The sequence below is a fragment of the Condylura cristata genome, unplaced genomic scaffold (assembly GCF_000260355.1).
Source record: "Condylura cristata isolate star-nosed mole 26May11 unplaced genomic scaffold, ConCri1.0 scaffold00001, whole genome shotgun sequence".
In the NCBI taxonomy this organism is placed as follows: domain Eukaryota; kingdom Metazoa; phylum Chordata; class Mammalia; order Eulipotyphla; family Talpidae; genus Condylura; species Condylura cristata.
In genome coordinates this window covers 71,600,076-71,621,170 of record NW_004567102.1, presented here as the reverse complement: position 1 = coordinate 71,621,170, position 21,095 = coordinate 71,600,076, and the positions used below count along the sequence as shown (strand labels likewise).

The 21,095-nt window shown below is 44.7% G+C and overlaps 1 protein-coding gene across 1 annotated transcript; it reads right to left on the bottom strand.

Annotated features, from left to right (window-relative positions):
• Window positions 1–558: 558 nt before the first annotated feature.
• Window positions 559–15,316, bottom strand: TNFAIP3 (tumor necrosis factor, alpha-induced protein 3). The gene is made up of 9 exons (XM_004673889.2): window positions 15,249–15,316; window positions 11,675–11,984; window positions 8,142–8,332; window positions 7,365–7,512; window positions 7,045–7,215; window positions 6,039–6,219; window positions 4,050–4,933; window positions 3,238–3,419; window positions 559–2,532 (listed from the first exon to the last, which is right to left on the bottom strand). Exons 2-9 carry the CDS (start codon window positions 11,967–11,969, stop codon window positions 2,245–2,247), a joined length of 2,340 nt encoding a protein of 779 aa, XP_004673946.2. The 5' UTR covers window positions 11,970–11,984; window positions 15,249–15,316; the 3' UTR covers window positions 559–2,244.
• Between the last annotated feature and the right edge of the window lie 5,779 nt (window positions 15,317–21,095).

The following is a 21,095-nucleotide window of genomic DNA, read 5'->3' as shown; positions in this document are numbered from 1 at the left end:
TTAGGGAGCTGACTCCTTCCTCCCACTATCACCCCTCCCCTCATTTTTCCTTGTCTTGCTTTTACTCAGGGGGAGTAAAATAGCAAAGTATTAGCATCTCACTGGAACAGGCAGGCCATCCCCACTGCCACCGGGGGCTTGGTTCCCTCACCCTTCAGACACTCAGCTTTCATGCTGTTATTTTCACAATGTCCTCTCACTACCCCTGGATGGGAGGTGTGTCAACTGTCAGGTCGACAACCAAATATGGCTGTTTGAGAAATGTGGTCTTAATATTTAGATTTTTTTCCCCATTCACTCTTTGTAAATAGAAATCATTAAAATGTATTCTTAAATAATTTATTTAATATTGACTTTTGTGAAGTTACACTTATTTTAGGAAAACTTGAAGAATTTCAACAGAAGGTAAACAGTATTCTATAAGGAACAACTAAATGTGCAAATTTCAAACACTCTAAAGTATAAATAATTCAACGTTTTCACATTAAGAATAAAAATATTTATAAACACAAAATAGTAAGATACAAACTTTAAGAAAACTAGATGAAAACACTGAAGTTTATTTGAAGTTTTTAGAGAGGAATCATAAAGATGGATGACCGGAAAAAGGACTCAAGTCACCATGAGTAGGAACATGTTGACTTATAATACGGTAAAGCTGATGGACTTACAGATGGCAAATACCTTCAGGTCCTGAGTCCAGACCAAAAATGGCAGCCTTTCCCTCTGGGTCTCTCCTCCCCTCCTTTATTCCCGGGCCATCCCCACCTCAACCCCCCCAGGAAAAAAAATGACCGTCACACAAAGCATAGAGAGAAACTACAGGCCAAGGACAGGAATGAATTTTCTCACACTTCTGGTGACAGGGTTTTGTGCATCCCAGTGCCACATGCCGTGAACACTGTGCACTCCCCAGCACCCCAGGACACCACATCAGTGCAGCAAGACAGCAAGTAAAACTGTGACAAAAGCTACATCTTTCTCTGTGACCTCCCATCTCACCCCTGCTCCTTCCCAGTTTATCTCTAAGGAGGTAGGATACTCAGAGGAGTTTAAATATCGCAGAGAACAGTTTTTATTAATGGCCACAAGTGGCCCTGGCCAAAGTTTCATTGAGAAGATGCATGAGATATTAATAACTCTACTAGTGATGAAATTTCTTCTTGCCTAAGGAAGGCAAGCAAAGGCCACCGAGAGGCAGGTTCTCCTACTGGTAGGGACTCCCTTGGTTCCATAACATCATCCAAAGTAATTATGTTGTCCCAAGAAGATGCTACAATGTTTTCCTCAGAGCAGGAGAAACATCTTCATTTAAATATATAACATTTAGGTTTGTAATACAATAAATAAAGTTCACATGACACAACAGAATGCTCTTTTTAACAAGGCAATTGGCTGAGTTCATAAAAGCTATGTATAAAGGCGTTGCCCAACAACAACCAGAAAATAGGTCATTATTATTATTGTTCTTCTCCTGGAACCTCTAGGGCAGCGTTTCAACATCATAAAAAAATTCCCTCATACATAAGGGGTATAGGATTATATGTACACATATTTATGCGCACCTCAGTCCAAGCTAACCTCTTTAGAAGTGAAGACAGTGATAACCAAGAGTCACACGTCTTCCCATTAAAATATCTTGATTTTTAAAAGGTGCATATTGTGAAGAGCAGCTTGTTTCCTTTATGAGGTCTCAGCAGCCTCAGAATCACAGTGAGTGGATGGTTCTGTTTCTGCCATGTCCGTGGGAAAGGAATCAGGCAGGTTGGGGAAAACCACTAACTTTTGACACTCTGAAGAGGTCCATTTTCCCTGAGCTTCCAAGCTTCTGGCAGCAGACCGAGGATGCAGCATCACCTCTGAGAAACACGGAGGATGGCAGGTGGAAGGGTTCTGGGTTTCCCAGCCCACCTGACAGGCGTGTCTTCCCCCTCTACTCAAAGGATGGTGAGGCAGTCATGGCGGGCACACTGTCCGTGAAGTTCCCAGCCTCCTGCTTGCTGGGAGAGGAGGGAGCACTGGCTATCGGCTGACACCATCCACTGCCAGTCTCAAGCTTTGCTCTCAGGCCACTCGGGACTCTTCCCAGGTCACCACATTCAGGGTCGTGCTGAAGAGCTCATCCTTTCCTCCCCTGCTCAAAGACACCCTCCAGCCCCACGGTGGCATCAGACAGCGTGTTCGAGTATAGCACCACGTAGGCTAACGCCTCCAGGCCCCCTTCACTAAGGGCTGGCCCACCCGTTAGCCGTACATCTGCTTGAACTGAAAGCACTCGTTGCAGTAGCCGTTACACTTGGCGTTGCCGAAGTGGTCGCAGGCAGGGGCCCGGCACCGCTGTTTGGGAGGCTCTTCAGCAGGGACCGGCTCACCCCGGTGGCTCCCTGGGCCCACCCGCTGGCCGAGATGCTGGCACTCCATGCAGAGTTCCTCGTTGCGGCAAGCCAGGATGTTCTTGCAGGAGGCCCGGGCACACTTGGGCCTAGGGGTATTCTGTGTGGTCCGAGGCATTTCTCTGCGCTGGCTGGATCGCTAAGTGGAAAAAGGAAGAGGGATTAGTGATGATTGTCAGAGCACAGTGTCATCTCATCTGATAGCATGAAGTCTACAAGCAGCTGGGTGGGTGAAGAATACCTGCCTGACCAAGGGCAGGGGAGTTCCAGGGGCCTGCTAGGAACACGGGCTCAGCAAGGACTTTCTCCCAAACCCAGTAAAAGCAGCCAAGGCCTGGGGGAGGCCCAGTGGAATCACCCACCCTACCACAGCCCTGCAAACGCTGGCCCAGCTTGCCTCTGTTGTGTTACTGATGAAACAGGCGCCCCACCATTCTGTTACTGTGAGAGAGGCAACTATGAGCCAAAGTTTGCTGTTCTTTACATGTCATCAAGTGGAGGCACCTGAGATGCTCTGCCTTCTCCTTCTCGTGATACAGGACTATTTAAGAAAATAGGTTGGCCACTTAGTTGTGTCTGCTTGTACCACACATCCAAGAAGTCTCTGATAGTTAAAAGGTTTTACTCTCTGGCTGATTTCATTTGCCTTTTGAAACTAATTCCCGAGTATCCCCAGGCTGTGAAAAGCAATAGAAGCTATTAACTATCACCCCTGGAGACTACAGTGACTTCCACAGGTTCTTCCCCAGAACTGGGCAGGGAGGAAAGTCTGCTGGTCACTATTAGAAACTGCTCCAGCACAGAGCTGCCCACAGGAGGGGGGATATTCCTCAAAATGCCTCACCAGTTGGTCTTCAGGCCTTTTTGCTTCGTGAAGTCTCTGATTCTGAACCTCAATGAAACATTTCTGACAGTATCCTTCAAACACGGTGCTTCCCAGGGTGCCACACTCCCTCCCCAGGCAGGGGATGAAGCTCGGGAACCTGGGGGCTGTGGAACCGGCTGTCCCGGAGGCACTCACAAAGCCTAGAAGAGAGCAGATGTGAGTCAGTCTCAACGGAGGGCCCCCAAGGAGCTGCAGGCGGTGGGTCAGAGGAGAAAACCAGACTCCAGCCACGGATTAGGCCGGTCTTCACTCTTCACATATATGACGGGTTGGTCATAAACCCAGCAAAGTATAAAACAGGAAGACTATTACTGAGACATCTCTGGCACAAATCTCTCTCCCTGGCAAATACCATGCTGGACCATCACAGTAACAGAACAGGCACAAAGTGCCTGTCCTTGTGCATTAGAGATTTCCGGAACTTAAATGTTTTCCTGCACTGGCCAGAAAGACATCCCTTTCTCCAGCTACAGGTCTCCAGACTTTGAGTCACAGAAGCCTACTACAAACTCACCGGGATTAATGCCAGACTTTCTGGGGAAGAACTCCCATGAATTCAGTCTACATGGGTGTTGGGATGTGCTATTTTGTGCTCTTTGCTGCCACGTGTGTCTGGCACAGACACAGTCACCACACCTCTGTGCAAATCAAATCACATCACATCCTACAGACTGCCCAGAGGGGCTCCTTTCCTGAAATTTAGGGAGAAAAAAACCCCTCTTTACAGGGGAATTTTGAAACAGAGGTTAGGAAATCAAGTGTTCACTCACGTTTATTTTCTCTGTATTCGATGAAACACAGTGTGCAGAAGCCCTTGTTTTCTGGAGTCCCAAAATACATGCAGCCGGCTTTTCTGCACTTGCTCGTCCCTGCCGGGTCCCCCGGAGTCCGTGCGGACTGAGCGAGGCAGCCAGAGGAGGCCTCGTTGCCAGTTCTGTGGTGAGAATGTGGGGCAGGGCTCTGGATGAGCTGGGAGGGGTCCGACTTGGACCGCTGGTGGCAGGAGGGAGGGTTGCTGGAGCTGAGGGTGGAGGAGGGCTCGGCCTGAGTCCTTTTGAAACAAGTACTGCAGATCCCATTAAACGTCCTGGTGGCGTCCTGGAGGCAGGCTTGGCACTTACTGGGGTTGAGCTGCCGGCTGTTGTGGCAGCGCTCACAGAATCCATTGTGCTGCACGTTCAGCGTGAAGGGACAGCCGGGGCTCCTGCACTTCATGGCTGTGGTCTCGCTGAACAGGAAAAGGCTGGGGGCAGTTGGTGGGGCCGAATGAGGCCCCCCAGTGGGCTCCTTGGGGCTCCAGGCCACGGGCTCGTAGGCCTCCCCCCGAGCAGCCCCCAGTGCCAAGCCAGGCAGCACCTCCGGGGCCGTCTTGGCGTTCGCCTTTGTGGGTTTGTTTGGGGTCTTTTTCCTTCTCTCTGAGCACTCGTGACACAAAGGCTGGGTGTTCACTGACATGAAGAAAGGGCAGTTGGGCGTCTCACATTTTACGTCCATGAGGGAAAGCTGGGGAACGGAGGGTTCCAAAGGGTTGGGAGCGTGCGTCTCTCTCCGCCCCTGTTCGTTGTTTTCCTGCCACTTCTTGTACTCGTGCTGGACAAGTTCAAAGTAGTCATCTACCAGGTTTATTTCTTTCGGTAAGTTAGCTTCATCCAACCTAAAGAGCAAAAGGAAAAACATGAGACTACAGACACAGCCACCCACCCCCATGGTTTCAGATCACCAGACAAATTTTAGAATGCGGATCATGCAATCACTTTAGAACCAATCACTGAGGTCAGGCCTAGGATATAGAGTTTGCAGCATATATAACATAGGTCAATACATTTGCTTACATGTTTTAGATGAAAATAATGTAAGTTCATCTGCTAAGAAAACTTAGGATTTCGGATATCCCAGTCTCACTGAATCCACCTTGATCTTCCTCCCGATTCTAGAAAATTCTAAAGAAAAGACTACTCTTCTAATTTCTCAGAGATCCAATTTCTAGTTAAAGAGTGCTCAGGGTGTTCACTGGGGCTAGAGTACTTTGTGGTATAAACTATGTTGGAACGTTGTGTTCTGCATTTTGCTGTTTTTAATTTCCAATTTGTGCCTGGTCTCTGGGATCAATAACTACCACCTGTGGTGACTACGAGTCAGAGGCACTCAAAGGTGCTATTTACTTTGAATGCTGTGTAATTTATTGCTCTCCACTTTGAGAAACGGATTCTCTTGTACCTTTCTGGTGCATGCCAAGTTGTAAGAAACAGCCATCTCTTTAACATAAAGCCAGTGTCTAAAATTGAGACATTTGTGTGAACTGTGCTGAGTCTCTCCTTCCCTTTCCAGGTGGCCACACTCTGTGACTGCCACACAAACACCTTCTCCAATCAACCTGTGTCTGGCATGTCCATCTTTACCAAGAAGCCAGGAAAAAGGCTTATGTCCAAGAATCTGGTCTAGGACCAGGGCAATTAAAAAAACAAAAACCATAGAAACAGACTCTCCTAGTTGTGACCATACTTTCTGAAAGCTATCATGCTGACTCTCAGCACATGGATGTGCAGGAAATTCCTCCCAGATGAAACGCTTGCTGCCACTCACAGGCGGAGTCAGTGCTGGTTAAAGAAAAGCCTCTCAAACGTGTGAAAGAGCCTCCGAAACCGGTTCAGATCAGAGGGAACTGGCTTCTTGATAGCTCTGCTGTGGCAATAGCTCATGTGGCTGAAGTCAAAACAGTGAAAGATGGCAAAGGATAGAGCTAAAAATAAACTGCTTACTTTGCAGCATTGATCAGATGAGTGGTGCCGTGTTCCCAGCCTTGGACGGGGATTTCTATCACCATCAAATACTCCTTTAAGAGTTTGTCCTTCAGCTCATTCTCAGGATCTGTCAGAAAGTGAACTTTTAAGTCTTCAAATCGCCCTCGGTCTCTGTTAACGAGTGGAACAGCTCGGATTTCTGAGGGAAAAAAATAACAAATAAGTAAGCAAAATATTCTTCTAATAAAAAATAATGTGTAAGGCCATATATATAATGATTAACTTTTGAAAACACGGAAAGAATACAATTAAAGAATGGAGGTGTCTTGTTTAGCCATAGCCAAGATCCAATGGGGTGAGAGCTGCACAGAGCTGGAACACCATTTCCAGCGAGCCCTGAGACTATTCAGAGCAGCCAGAGGCAGCAGCTCTTGTAATTACATCCACACAGTTCAGAATCAAACCAAAATGAGGATGAACACTGACTGCTGATAACAAGCTCTGGATGCTCTGGCAAGTTATACCTTCTCTGTGCTTCCACTGCTCATATGTAAAATAAGGCTGCTCACGATTATGGTGCCCATAAGAATGAAATAACATACTAAACAATCAGCACCAAGCCTCCTGCACATTGAACTATTACAATATGAGCTAATCTGACATTTACCTGCTCTGTGACAGGTATTGTATTAAGGGCTTGATGTGTCTTCATTTGTCATATATAATGCGAAGAGTATGATCTATATAATACATGTATATATTATCTGTACACACACACACACACACATTTCTCCTCCTACTCACAACCAGTGGGCTGAAAGCACTTTCCAAGCCATAAAAGATAGGAGGGTTGCTATCTATTACTAGTAAATGACAGGATACTATATATGTAAGCGAAAAGAATATACTTATGTCAGACTATTTTAATAAGAAGCAAAAGAGCAGACTGTGATGCTTAGTGTGAGCCGGGTAGACAAGCAGTTAACAAAAGGCACAGCTGTGAATTGGTTTTCAGTTTTCTCACCAGGGCCGCTGTCCTTCAGGGTCACCAGGGGCACAAAGTGTTGACTGTCGTAGCCGAGGACGATGGGGTATCTGTAGCACACCTGAGCAGGCCAGTGGAGAGGCAGGTAAATCCCGCCCACCTTCAATGGAGCGAAATTTGAACCCGATTCCAAACTTCTCAGCATTTTGTCTGTTGAAGGCAAGAGAAATAATAAATAAGATCCTCAGGTGACTTGGATCAAATTCCATTTAGTTACAATGCCTGCAACTTTAGCAACATGGGTTTTTCCTACAAGTTTAACATTAACTTTGAAAGGCCTTTAAATACAAATATCTCACCTGAAATGACAATAATTGGCCTTCTGAGGATGTTGCAAAGGACAAATATATGTATTTCTTCCAGGGAATTATACTGAAGTCCAGTTCGGGCTACAGGGGTCTCCGTGGATGCCATCTTGATAAGGTTTTCCCATTCATCAGTCCAATTCTAAGGAGAAGAGAAGCGGAAAAAGGACATTGAATGCATTCTGACTTTGCTCTAATTATTCATTTCTATAACTCAGCTTATTTCCCCCCTTTCTTGAAATCATCATTCAAATGATCACCCTGTTTTCCCCATCTGGGTTTTCTTCCTTTACTTTTTTCCACCACAAGGCAAAGTTAAAAGTGGGGGAGGGTGGGGACAGCACCTGCTTTCAGAAAAATCCCTGATGAGGCATGATATCGATGCCCCGCTTCCAAATGCACACAAAAATTCCAAATGTGTGACAGATCTCTGGGGTGGCTCATGACTGAGACTGACTGGCTGGCCCAGTAGTGCACATGATGAACAAGTGAACTGAAAAACAGCCAAACACCACAGGAAAGGCCCTCGTCAGAGCTCTTCTGCTAAAACAAAGAGCTCCCCAGCTGGGACCTACTACCCTGAAGCTTCCCAGCAGACAAAAGCCTTGGCTTCACCCCACAGGTTTCTGGTGTTTCTGTTGACTAGCTGTGCTTAGCCAAGTTCACGTGATCTAACACATGAGATGCTCCGTAGAAGCAGCAGTCATCCTCCAGCACCCTTTCCTCATGGTGGAGCTGTCAATAGGGGCTTAATGGGGAAACAATACATACCCGGGTATCATAGCAAAGCCCCGTTTCTACGAATTCCTGAGACTTGAGAGACTCCAGTTGCCAGCGGAATTTGAAATTGCGCGTGTCTGTCTCCTTGAGAGTGCTGAAAAGTGCCTTCCTCAGGACCAGGTCTGTGTCCTGAACACCCCACATGTACTGAGAAGCTGCATGCATGAGGCAGTTTCCATCTCCTGAGGGCAGAGGGAAGCAAATTTAAGTGAATCACAGCTAAGTGATCAAGCAAAGGTTTTCACAGAGTACACCAGTCCTACTGCTATTTAGGGGACCCAATAAGGCATGCAAAAAATGCTAACGGTTAATGTCTTAGTCCAAGAGCCAAGAATAACATTTCCCAAGGTGAAGACAGCTTTAAGGGCATATAACAACAACAACAACAACAATAATAATAATAATAAATAATCCATTTCCATCTTATTTTTAATAAATAAGATCAACAGGGCTCAGAGAATAAACAGGGCACTGTGGCTCCACCCTGCCTCTGGTAACTAAGTCTAGGTAACCTTGGGGCAAAGTCTCAACCTCTCTGAGTAATTTTCCTTTGTGAAGTGAGGACACTGGATTATGACCTCTGAAATTCAGCCCTGTCTAACGTTCCTCGATGTTCTCGCCCAGAAGCTGGCGCCACTGCTTGCTGAATCTAAAGGCAGCAGGCAGGCGAGGCAACAGGCACCCACCAGGAAGCCAGTGAGGCTCTGTGTACTAGACAGGGATGGTCGGTATGACTCAGTGCAAATGACCTGACCATTCCACTGTAGCCTTTGGGGCCTGGGAGTTTCCTCTCCTGGTTTGTGAAGTGGGATTGAGATCACCCGATTACCTACCACCCGCCCACCCACCAACACCCCCCAGAAATGCTTTATGTCAACCTGCTTGATAGCAATTAGAGTCCCTTTTAAGACTCAAGGGACCTTGGACATCTAAGTTTGGCAACAGTTCAGAATTCAGAGCATTTTAAGAATTCTGCATACAAGAATTAATTTTTAGTTCATTAATGTATTATTTCCACAGGTTAAAGTCACCCTTCAAGAGACTGCATTTTTTTCCATCCTCTAAACAATAAATTTTGGGAAGGGGAAGTTTAACATAAGAAAAGTTAATCCCTTCATTTCCTTTGCCAAGAAGACAATTGTTCTTCTCAGGAAAGGTTCAATTTTTGGTCTGCTGGTTAGCCTCCTGGGCTGTGAATCCAGCAATCTCACACCACTCTGTCAGCAGGGTAATAAAGCCTTTTGAAATGTTCTACAATTGTAGCTTTAGTCAAACTGCACAAATAAAAACAAAACAAAGAAAACCTTCCAAAATATTTCCAAAGCTAGTGCCCCATCAATTTATACATGTAGATAAACAAGCTAATTAAGTACTCAAACAAATGAACAAAAAAGATCACTCCAGCCTGGTGTCTTGGCAGAAATGTGGCAATGATTACATTCTGTTGAAATTTCCCCTTTGCAAAATCTAGAGCAAAGATAAGGCTTTTTTTTCTTCTTCTTGCGCTTACTTTCAGTTCTTTATTGAGATGCACCAGTACAAAATTCCCTAAGTAACATCTGGAATTCCCCAGTGCTAAGTTATTTGACTAGCAATTGAGCAACAGTATTGTACTTTTTGTTCTGGTGTGTAGACATTTAAACTGCGAAGTGCACCCTGGACTTTCCAAGTGGGTGTGGCCAGGGTGAGCTGGAATAGGGCTACTCATTATACAAGTGAAATCGCTGCAGCCAATAGACGCTGGAATTTTTCACATGAAGTTTCAATTTTATGCCACCTACTCCCTTCCTCATTCACAGCAGTCTCATATCCTCAAATGCAAACTTGTGAATCACCCCCTCCCCAAACAGACCACTGACTGTAGAACCCTCCTATTGGGGAAGGTTCAAGAAAAAAAAAATGCTCATAAATATCAAAGAGGAAATGTTTTTCCCCTCCACTAAATAGCATGTCTTCCTTTTCCAGATTTTTATGGAATTTTCTTGACAGTGGGGAAGTAAAAAAAATTCTGAGCCTAAAAAATCCCTGTTTCCCAGAGAATGTTACCAATGCACTTGCCTCTCAAGTTTTGTTTATAGCATGACTCCTTGACAATTTAAATGACATATCTTTGCAGAGCAAGTAATTGCCACTTATATTTCTTTTTTTTTCTTAAGGAATTGAGCTAGTTAAACATAACATTTCATCTAATATTCATTTCTGTAATAACAATAATAATAATAATAATAAATAAAGCTTTCTTCAAGCTACCGCATTTCCAAAGTGGCAAACTCTTCCAGGCAACTACAAAATTCTACTTGTAACTCTCCCTGACTTCTCATTTTTTTTTGGTAACAAAATGGGAGAGAGTTAAAAACCACAAACTGTCAGGAATATAAACTCCTTGATGATAACTTAACATAATTACCTACTTCTAGGCATCACTTGATTTAATGCCAAGAACAATATAAACACCAGCTATCCCCAGCTTTTTGTGTTTCTAAGAATTTGAGTTTCAAAAATAAAAGATGTTGATTTGATGTGATGCACAAGGCACCCTAGAATAAAAATAATACAAACAAAACGTGTCCTCCTACTCACCCAATCACTTCAGGTTACCTTAGTCAAAGATGACCAAGGTTAATGTATACCAATTAGGTTAATTAATTTAATGTTCTTATCATCTCATTGTCGACAAAGATTTTTTGCACTTGGCTGTATTATTTTGGCTGGGAAAGTTTCGGACTGTCACTGACCTGATATGCCTTGAAGCCCTGAATTGATCTTGGTCAGCTATATATGCATAATTCACTATGTCTATAGAGGACAATTTTGTATCTGCATGAAATAGTATGTTTGAGTGTTTCGATGCTGTACATACTCTTGCTCAGAGGAAACAATTCAAAACAAAACAGTTAAGCTTAGAACAGGAAATAACTACTAGTGGTAAAGAGCTATTGAGCAGATGGCACAGAGTGCAAGTAGGAATCCCTAAAACAATGAAGTGGGGGGAGGGGGTATAAAAAACTCTGTTTAAAACCTCAAACATTTTCCTAGTTCACACCATCCGACCATAGGTAACAGAACCTAGAAGGGAGACAACAGGAGCCTGTCTCCTTAATGACCACTCACTGGTTAGCCCATAAACCGCTACCAAATCAAGAAGCCATCACCTGGTAATAGTACTTCATGCTGCGCTTTATTTGGAAATTAAAGCCTTTCATTTATCTACTGTGGAAGCCCTTTTAATAGTTCCATTATTGACTAGGGAAGGGTATTTTACATATGATCTAGCAGCTACAAGAACAACACACATAAATGAGCCACAGGGAGCAAGCTGTTCACAAGTAAGGTCGCTAAGTCTCAGCGCACACAGCTCTCTACTATGCACGACTCGAAAAAGACTCATTAAAATAATTCTCGAAATAAGCTTGTTTTGATCACATGAGTTCCTCTACTAAGGTGTCTAGGCTTCAAGGGATTAAGTTTGGGCTCCGGCTATTAAAAGGGAATGAAGGGAGCAGCTCTCAGCAGATGCATCTTACCATTGGTTTTCAGGGCCACAAGCTTCCTGACTTCCCGGCACCAGTTGAGCTTCTTCTGATTTTCCAGGGAGGCCTGGATGTTTCTGTCGATCAAAGCTTTGTGGATGATCTCCCTAAACTGTGGACAAAACTGGCAAGTTCTGAACATTTCCAGTGTGTATCGGTGCATGGTTTTAAAATGATGAATGATTCCATTGGTAGGCTTAAAAATATCTTCTGGAGTTCTCTCTCTTATCTTCACAGCTTTCCGCATATTGCTCAGATACAAAGCCTGGGGAAGGAGTTGCTCAGCCATTGTGCTAGAAAACACCTAAAGAGGAGGGAAAAGACCCATTCCGTTAGTCTGCCTTTGATGCTCTTCCTATATACCTGCCTGCAGGAAAGCCCAGCGTTTGATCTTGTCATTACCCTAATCTGTAGGCAAAAGATCTTAGTCATCTCTACTCCCAGGATACTAGCTGGCCTCAAAGATTAACTCACACTGGACTGTTTTAAGTTACATCACTTTTAAAGATTAGTCTAAACAAGAGAAGGAAGGCGACGAGTGGGTACTGAGGAGGAGGGGAATAACCCGTGTTTTCAGTAAAGTTTGTCAGAGAGCCAAGGCTGTCTGTCAGCAACAGGTACTATGCCTGCTAAGTGCTCATCTCAGACCGCTGCCACTCTGGGCAGCCACGGGATGTCAGGAAAGCTGAATGCCAGTTTCAGACACCAAGTAACCGTGGAGCCAAGCACTGCCCTAAGACCACCCACAAGCAGCCCCTGCTCTCTGGCCAAGTCTTGTTTCGTCTCTTTTAAGCACAGCTTTCCTAAACTGGAAGACAGAAAATATCTGGGAAAAGCTCTGTGATTTTTTGCTGTCACATACGCTGCTGATGAGCATATAACCTCTTTTGCCCAAAAAGAAATCTCTAGAGAGTTTACTGATAAGTCATCACAATATTTACTAAAAGCTAGAGCCAAATGTTTTATAACCAACAAAAAAGTCTATTTTGCAGCATGAAGCTTTTAGCACATACTAAATTTTTTTGAAAACTTGCCAATGAACTTTACACCATCAGAATAAAAAGCAGAATAAAAAGAAAAGAACACTAGATTCTCATTTCCAGAAGCAGACATTGGAACTCAGCTGTTCCAACTCAACTGTCAATCAAATTGTATTATCATCTTCCAGATACCAACACTCAGATGCATTTCCCACTGTGTATTTACCTTGAAATCTTCAAGTATAATCAACTAGAGGAAGAAAATGATATCTGGGAAGCAGACAAAGAAAGAAGTTCTAGCTGGGGCAAATGAGAAAGAAGTGAGGCAAAGATAAACACCTGCAGTGCACTTCAACAGGTGGAACCCGACCAGATGGTAACTGACACAGCGTGAGGTCTCTGCACTGTGCTGGAGGAAGGGAGTGTGGAGAGTGTTCTCACCCACTGACCACTACGAGGGAATATCTAGCCATGCATCCTAAATTCCAAGAGAAAGATGGTTCCAGAGCACAAAGATTTTCCTTGGGAAGTTTATAGCAATTGTTTATCCCTCTCCTGCATCATACTATTATCCAGAGAAAGCCTCCAGATGATAAAGAAGTTAAGCCTAAGAGAGAGGGCAAAACCTAGATTCTAGGGAAGCTGCTTCTGTGTGGGCAAGACAATCCTAAAGCTATAGATTAAGGTTGTCTAAATTCTTGTGACCTTTTCAAAGGAGGTAGCTAGGCTAGATGATCCCAAGATCGCTTGAGAGGAATTTTCTGATGGTGGTTTTGGATGGGAATTTTTAATCTGATTGCTAGGTGAGGCCTAGGATAAGTCATTCTTTGGATCAGACAGTAATCTCCCCTTTGACGTCATCCATCCCTGCAGATAGAATTAGGTGAAATTACAATAGAACCACAGTAACATGAACTTGGAGTGAACAGGCACAAGTGCACACACACACTTCTGTGTGGCAGGGTAAAAGTCCCTTTCACAATGCTATTCATTCATTCATTCATCCCCCCATCCTCCAGACAAGCAATGTTTAACCATATTGAGGGCCCAGCACTGTGCTTGATATTAGATGTAAAAATCAAAAGTGACCTTATTCCCATCTGGAAACATGACCATTTTAATCTGTACTGAAGGCCACAGAAGTACAGGTTCTATCCAGGTCCCACGCCATCCACCTGCTGAGCTTCGCTTAGAACCCAGGTATTCCAAAGCCCGTCCTGCTACTGCCATAAACCACACCTGTGGCTATAGTACCTCCAGCTTGCAGATGGAAACAGGCAGTAGAAAGATCTTTTTAAAAGCTAGGTGTTGCCTGTTGTTGCTTTCCGCAACTATTATTCTTGATGGATTCTAAAGATGTTTCAACAGGTCTCAAGCTGTGAGAGCTACAAACCATTTATGGTAAGACATGCATAAGCCAATATTCATTAGTCTGGTGTCAGTTCATTTCACAGTCTGCAAAACTGACTCAAAAGAAATCAAGACTCTCTGCTCCAGGCCCCAATACTCCAACTTCTCCACAATTAAGATTAAATGTTATGATGCATAACTCTAATGTTCTGGAAGCAAAGTCATACAAAATTACCCTTGGCATGTCTTTTACATTCCTGCACCTTGCCGACTTTTTAAAATCAACAAATCCCTTACCACGTTTTGGGAAAATGCCTCGGCAATAATTTAAAACTTGTAGAAAGAGTTGCAGAAATCAAACAAGCATCTTCGATAATGAGAATGGAATAGTAACAGGAAGCTCAATAGTATGGAGACCAGAAGACTTCTCCCAAAATCCAGCCTGGAGACACCTGACCAGACCGACTTTGCAAGGAAGGATCAGAGGCAGGGAGAACAGAGCACAAAGCGGTCTCAAAAAGAGTGGAGCCCCTTCCTTGCTTAATACCACTGCTTTCCTGAGAGGCCAGGTGGCAGGATGTGGGAAGACCCAGGCTGACAAAGACAGTCGACTGTGGGGTACAGGCTGGAGTAGGGGCCTGAAGAGCGCTTTAAACTGGAGCCCCCAAAGGCAGGTCAGCGACTTGCATACTTCTCTTCGATTGCTGCACTTGAAAATGAGGTAGCCTGAACTGCCTACCCATCCCTGCACAGAACGCCAAGTGTCTGCAAGCTGTGCCTGAAAAAGCTGACAGAACAACCCCCCCCCCACCCCCAAGCGGGGCTTTATTGCCCTTGCGACACTCCACCCTCGTTGGACTAGTTCTGCACAAACTGGAAAGAAGCCACAGGGGTTCTGCAAGGTTTACGTGGCCATAAGCATGCACGCTTGATTTCGAGATGGAGCAAAGCACCAACTACCAGAGGACCAGAAGGATCCGGGGGCGACTCCCCACCAACGACGCCAGTTTAAGTTCTTGGCGTTATCTGTAAAGAGCAGCTGGCTGGAGAAATTCAAGGCTGTCACCTCGACATCTGGGGCGACCTCAACTCCCTGCAAGGGCTGCACACGGCTAGCCAACTCCCTTCCAGGACGGCTGCAAAGCCAGTGCCCAACAGACTGGGAATCGATGCCAACTACGCGCCTGCAACTCTGGCCCCTAGGAGTCCGTAGCAGACCCCACGGGGACGCCAGTTACCTGTCTCGGCCTCACGATCTTCTGAAAGCCCAAGCCCGTGTCAGGGTAAACGTGCGCCGCAGACTGGCGTCGGGATCTGCGCCGGGTCGAAGCAGCGCCCCATGGACGCCGGGGCGCTGGGGTCGCTCGCAGGCCGGGTCCGCGGGGGGTGTGGATCTCGCCCGCCGCGGCCGTCACCGGAGCCGCCAGTTCTCCCAGCGGCCTTTCGCGCCGCTCGCCCCCGCGGGCTCCGAGCTCGCTGCACTTGACCCGCGCAAAGGCAACACACTGCCAGTTCGTCTTTCTTCCCTTTCTGTTTAACCGCCCGCGAGTGCTGGGGGATTTCCGTGGGACTTTCCAGACACGTGACGCGACGCCGTACCATCTCTCATTGTGCCACTAGGCGGCGTGGCGCGGGGGGGTGGCAGGGGGGCGACGGCCGGCCCGCCCCGTCCGCGGCGAGAAACTCCTGCGCCCCGCCCCGGGGTGTCCCCGCGTGAGTCACCTGGGCATTTCGGAAGCTGAGCACAACGTCATATCCCTGTGGAAATCGCGGTGATGGGAACTGGAAATGAAATAGGTTCTTTTTCTTAGCCGGTTTTCTGCAGAAATCATCAACTGTGGAGAACAAGAAGGGAAATAATAAAGAAAGAAAACCCTAAAACGCACCCTAGGCGGGCCTGGGACCACAGGACTCCGGGGCTGGTTTAAAAAACTGAGGCTGTGCATGGCACGTGATGAGCTCCTCGGGGAGCACCCTAGTCGCGTCCCCTGCGGGGATTTCAAGAAAAGGCAGCAGCCACAGCCCTGGAGCTTCATCCCCAGCTTTCCCGTTAACCCGGGACCCTACGCTGCTGGGCTGCTGGGCTGCCCCTCTGAGGTGGCATCACACGCTGAAGCCCGGCCTTGAGCATCACCCACCAGTTTAGGTAAAGTAAGGTTGTCTTTACAATGTGCTTGATTTTAGGCTAATTGTTTGCAATATGTCCTGTCATTTAAACCTCAGAAACACGGTACTGTAGAAGAAAGCAAAGCTTATAAACGTGGACCATTTGCTCAAAGTCTGCGCAATCAGAAATTGGTACGATTATGACTGGAACTGGCCTTCCTACTTCAAGCCCCCACTCTGAAGTGTTAACTGTTACAGGGAAGAGAGAGGGGCACCCCAGGATCCCCAAACCTGTCTGCCCTAAATAGATTCTGCCAGTCACTGCATCTAGACAAAACATACAAACCTTTAATGGAAATTAACTTTAATACAATGAGTGTGATATCTTTATGAATATGATGAAGCACCAAAAGTTACCCATCCCTTCCTGGGTAAATGTCCTGCCAAACAGAGTTGGCTCGAAGCAAGGCCCAAAAGCCTGCCACAAGTCTAAAGTACTTTCTGGTATAGATCCATAAATAAGGGTCAGACAAATCTAGGAGGAAACAACAAAATCAAAATCAAGATAAAAGCTGCCATTGTTAACCTCCCCCTGGGTTTCTCACCCATGTCTGGTTTTTGGTCCAGCACCAAAATAAGCAAATGCAGCTCTTCAAGTCTCTCTTCTCCATGCGCCTCTGCCAGATCTTCTTGCTCTCCATTCTGCTTCCTTTCTCTCCCAGTCTCCTCTGTAGCTTTTTCTTCTCCCTATTCAGCTCTACCCTCCCATGGATGAGGTAGGGAACTTGGAACCTCAGTAACAGGTACAGGTTTCATGGACTCTGCCCCCACTCCAGCTACTGGAACGACTAATCCCATCAATACCAAGGAGAAGCACGCTGGTATGTGAAGGTGGAGCTGAGCAGCCAGGTTAGGATAAAACCAGACATGTGGGTTCTGGGGAGTCTCTGGACGTGGTAGTTTGTGGCTGATCATTTGGCTCTTGATCAGTTTTCAGCATGCTGGTGGAATCCAAGTCAGTAGAACTGGTAGGACATTCTAGTTGACTTATATTTCTCTCCCTCTTTCCCTAGGTTATTCCTTTACCTTTCTCCTTGTAAATTAATCCATTATTGAACCTTTTGTGTGTGTCCATAATACGATTGAATCTTAAGTGCGTAGGTGAGGACCCATGGACAGGCAACCAAATTCACATCGAGGTGCCCTGTAACACCTCCACTTTTCCTGAGGTCTACCATGTTACCTAACTATTAAGTTATCAGTTCTTGAGGAAAGACCTTATAGGATTTAAAGTCTCAAGGCTCCTGTTTGGTCCTGGCTCCCAGCCTCAGAAATACATAGCCAAATATGCTGAAGTAGGGGCAGATGTGGGTTTGGCAACCAGACTGGCCTTGGTTCCATCACTGGAAACTTCCCCAGCAAGTTGAGATGGTAGATGTAATCTATACATATGTAAAAGAATATGTGTACTTTTTAACACCTTTTCAGTGCTAGCTTTAAACAATATATATGCAAGACAGATAAGATTTTTATTTGATGGTGAATAAAAAGGAAAGAATGGAAGGGAAAGAGAATGTGCAGGAAAGAGTCCTTATTGTTGCCTTATCTATCCTTGCTAAGGTTAAAAAAATAAAAGGACAGTAACAACAAGACAAAACCCTGGAATCCCCCATTGCTTGCCCTGCAGGTAAGTTTGTAAAGCTTGATTAGATAAAAGGAATCAATAAGGTTGCTATGGGAACTAGTAGGCAAGACCCATCACCTTGACCTTGATCAGCAAAGCTCCAGGAAAAGTGGAGTCAGTCAAGACACTACCCTAACCCAGACATCCTAGCAGATACCTGATTCAAACTGGAATCCCAAGGGCAAATAAAGGAGAGCTTCAAGCCATTCTTCAGACACCCACAATATCCCCTGTCTCCCTCTCCCTGCCCCTCTCAGGGTATTTCAATAAATACACCTTTCCTATTTTCCATTCTGTTTCTTGCGAGTTCTTTCACCCCTGTGCCTCTGGCTATCCCCCTATTTCCCCAAAACAACTCAGGGTGTCACTACTAGCAGCAACAATGACCCTCTCTTTAGGGAGGGAGTTGCTTTAATGCCCAAAGAGTTCCTCTTCTTGCCTGAAAATATGGAAAGCCGGACTCAATAACTCATTCCTCCATGAATTCCAGTTTAATTTTCTGTCAACGATTGACTGAGATACTTGGCAAAGTGATTTAATGTTAGATCATAAATATAAATATGCAGTTCTTCATTTCCATTTCTGTGGAGGCTGTTATTAATGACCAAATATAAACAATGACAAAAGAGCTAAGATGGGTGCTGGTAGGAACCATCCAGTGTCAGATTTAGCAGTAAGCTGTGTGTTAGGTGAAAAAGCTAGTGCTAGTGGGCAGAATGAGAAACCACCCAGGCCCCCAAAACTGCCTGTTCTAAAAGGGCACATCCATTTATGGATATGCCCCAAAATATGTTATCTGCCGCATCAAGACAAAACATACTCTACTGCATAAGACCTTCAATGGAAAGGAACCTTAATACAATTGGTAAAGAAGAGAATAGAAAGAATATAGTTTAAAAGTTTCCATGTGAAATACCCCAAATTACACATAGGTAAAAGCCCAGTCATGTCAGGTGGCCCAAAGCAGGACTCTTGGGACCCAAAAGCCTACCACAGGTCAGGGTGTCTTCTGATGGGGACCCATAGAAAAGGAAAAGAAAGGACCAGACAACTCGGAAGGAAAAAAGCAAAATCAAAGTCAAGCTAAAGGCTGCCATTGTTAGCCTCCCCTAGAGTGGAGCAGAGAACCTGGAACCTCTGCTTCCGTGGATATCACACTGTAAGAGTCCCTGATATTTGGAGGAATGCACACCACTGTGGGATGTCCTTTGAATGCTCCCCCTTTCTCTCCATTCCTCTCAATTCCCTGACTTCAGTTGGAGGTACTTTCTATCCTGCCTCCTTTCCTCCTCCCCATCTTCATAAAGAGAATTTCAACTTTCATTTTTGTGGGGACCTCATTTCTGGGACTCACTAATCTAATTTGTGTTCCTTTTCAAAAATAGATTACAATGTGTCTTTATGTTATAATTCTCGGGAAGCATTCTTATTGAACCAGAACTTCCTAGAGCTTACTGGTAGAAATTCCAAGCACCTCAGGCAGAGGAGAAGACTCTATATTGCCTGCCATGAGTCGAAGAATCCATGGTTGTAAGAGACATCATGGATTTGTTAACAATCTGGTACGTGGGGAAACAGAATCACTCTATTAAATGTACACAGCTCCCTTACTTATGAAAATAGTCTACATTTATTGAAATAAGTATGTTCCTTTTCTTCACTATACAGGGAATGAAAGATTTCCCCTCTGCCCTCCTAGGTTCAGGAGCTGGATCTATGAAATATAATGACAACAGGCAGGTTCACAAGGGAAAAGGTACTGAAATGTATACATTTTTAATATTACACACATGGAACAAAGTGAAACACAGGAAAAAAGTGAAAGTTTAAAAAAGTGATGAGATTTGACAGCTTATGTAGAGATTCAAGTCTTAATAGGGAAAGGGAGGTGAATAAAACCAATTTAGAGGAGAGAAAGTGATTTTGAGAAAAGCTGGGAGGGCCCTTAGAATAATGGATGGGAGGTGTGTGATAGAGTCTGAATGTGGTGCAAAGGTCTAGTCCTTCCTGTGATGAGTTTGCCTTTCCCAGTTGATGAAACATGTGGGGAGGGAGTTGATGACTATTGAGTTCATTTTGGAGGATCTGTTATGAGGTAGATAAATTCAGAGGATGTCTATCCTTGTAGTTACTGTTTTCAAGTACCATCAGCTGCAAATAATTGATATAGCAAGGTAGCATATTTTGGGGTAGCATTTTCACCAGCAAAATAAAAGATCAGCAAAACACACACTTGCTTGTGTTTCCAGTTCAACCAGAACCTCAGTTGAAGCTAAATTTGGAGCCCTATCCATTGAATAAAATATTCATCAAATGATAGACTTTGATGCTGTATTAAAACTAAAGGAGAAAAATTGAACAAACGTGCATGGAAATATTCTGAGCGGTGCAAGTGTTCATCGTGAGTAAAGTGGCTGAGTTTCCATTTTTCTGGGAAAGCAGGAGGCAGGGACAGGTTGAGACCTTACAGGAAAGGTCCCCCTCTGAGTGTAATGAAGACGTAGACTAAGGCTCAAGAATAAAGGCGTGTATGGTGCCAGGTCCTTTTTTTTGCAAGGTCACAATCCATCCATTTATGGATATGCCCCAAAATATACTTTGAAGCATTATCCAGATTTAGAAATGATTGATTGAGTAATTAGCTATTATTTTCCACTAGATTGTAACTCTGTAAGAACATTATTCTTGCCTCTCACTTTTTCCTGGCACAAGAAGGCACTTGATTAAGTACAAATTGTTTAGTTAAACTACGGAATGGATGCTGCATTTGAAGACACGGGCAGTAACAACTGTATCATTTCTTTCCATCATTTGCTCCTTTTTTACATGAATGTTGTGTCACTGTGTTAGAAATTTTTAAATAAAAAGAATGTCATAAGCTTGGGGAAATGGAATCCAAACCCATTAATTCAGCTTATTAAGCCTGTCCTTTCCATTGAGTTCAATTCTTTCAGTTCAGTCTACATGATCTGTTAGTATTAAATTATTGTTTGAACTTTTTAAATATAGATTAGAGAATCAAGAGAAGACCAAGAAGATAGCGTGCCTTAAGTCCTCCAAACATTTACAATTATCCCATCAAAGAAGAAGGTAGCCTGGCTCTAAATAAGAGCATGTGTCCTGAGAGGAACAAGTCATTTTCTTCCGTCTCATTTGGACACAAGCTATGCAACTTTTGTTGACTGACAAATTTTGGATGGAAGGGAAGAGCTCTGAAAGATCAGAATTTCTTTACTAACTTATGTTATGACCTCCCTTTTTTGTATAATTATACTAGCAAAAATATTCCGAGCAA

What these genes read in the sequence shown, in the direction of transcription:
- TNFAIP3 (XM_004673889.2), bottom strand. Translation starts at nt 11,969, where the DNA reads ATGGCTGAGCAACTCCTTCCCCAGGCTTTGTATCTGAGCAATATGCGG. An exon ending in GCCAATTATTGTCATTTCAG is followed by an intron (nt 7,216 to 7,364) that starts GTGAGATATTTG and finishes TGCCTTCAACAG; the next exon opens with ACAAAATGCTGAGAAGTTTG. An exon ending in CCTGAAGGACAGCGGCCCTG is followed by an intron (nt 6,220 to 7,044) that starts GTGAGAAAACTG and finishes TTTTTCCCTCAG; the next exon opens with AAATCCGAGCTGTTCCACTC.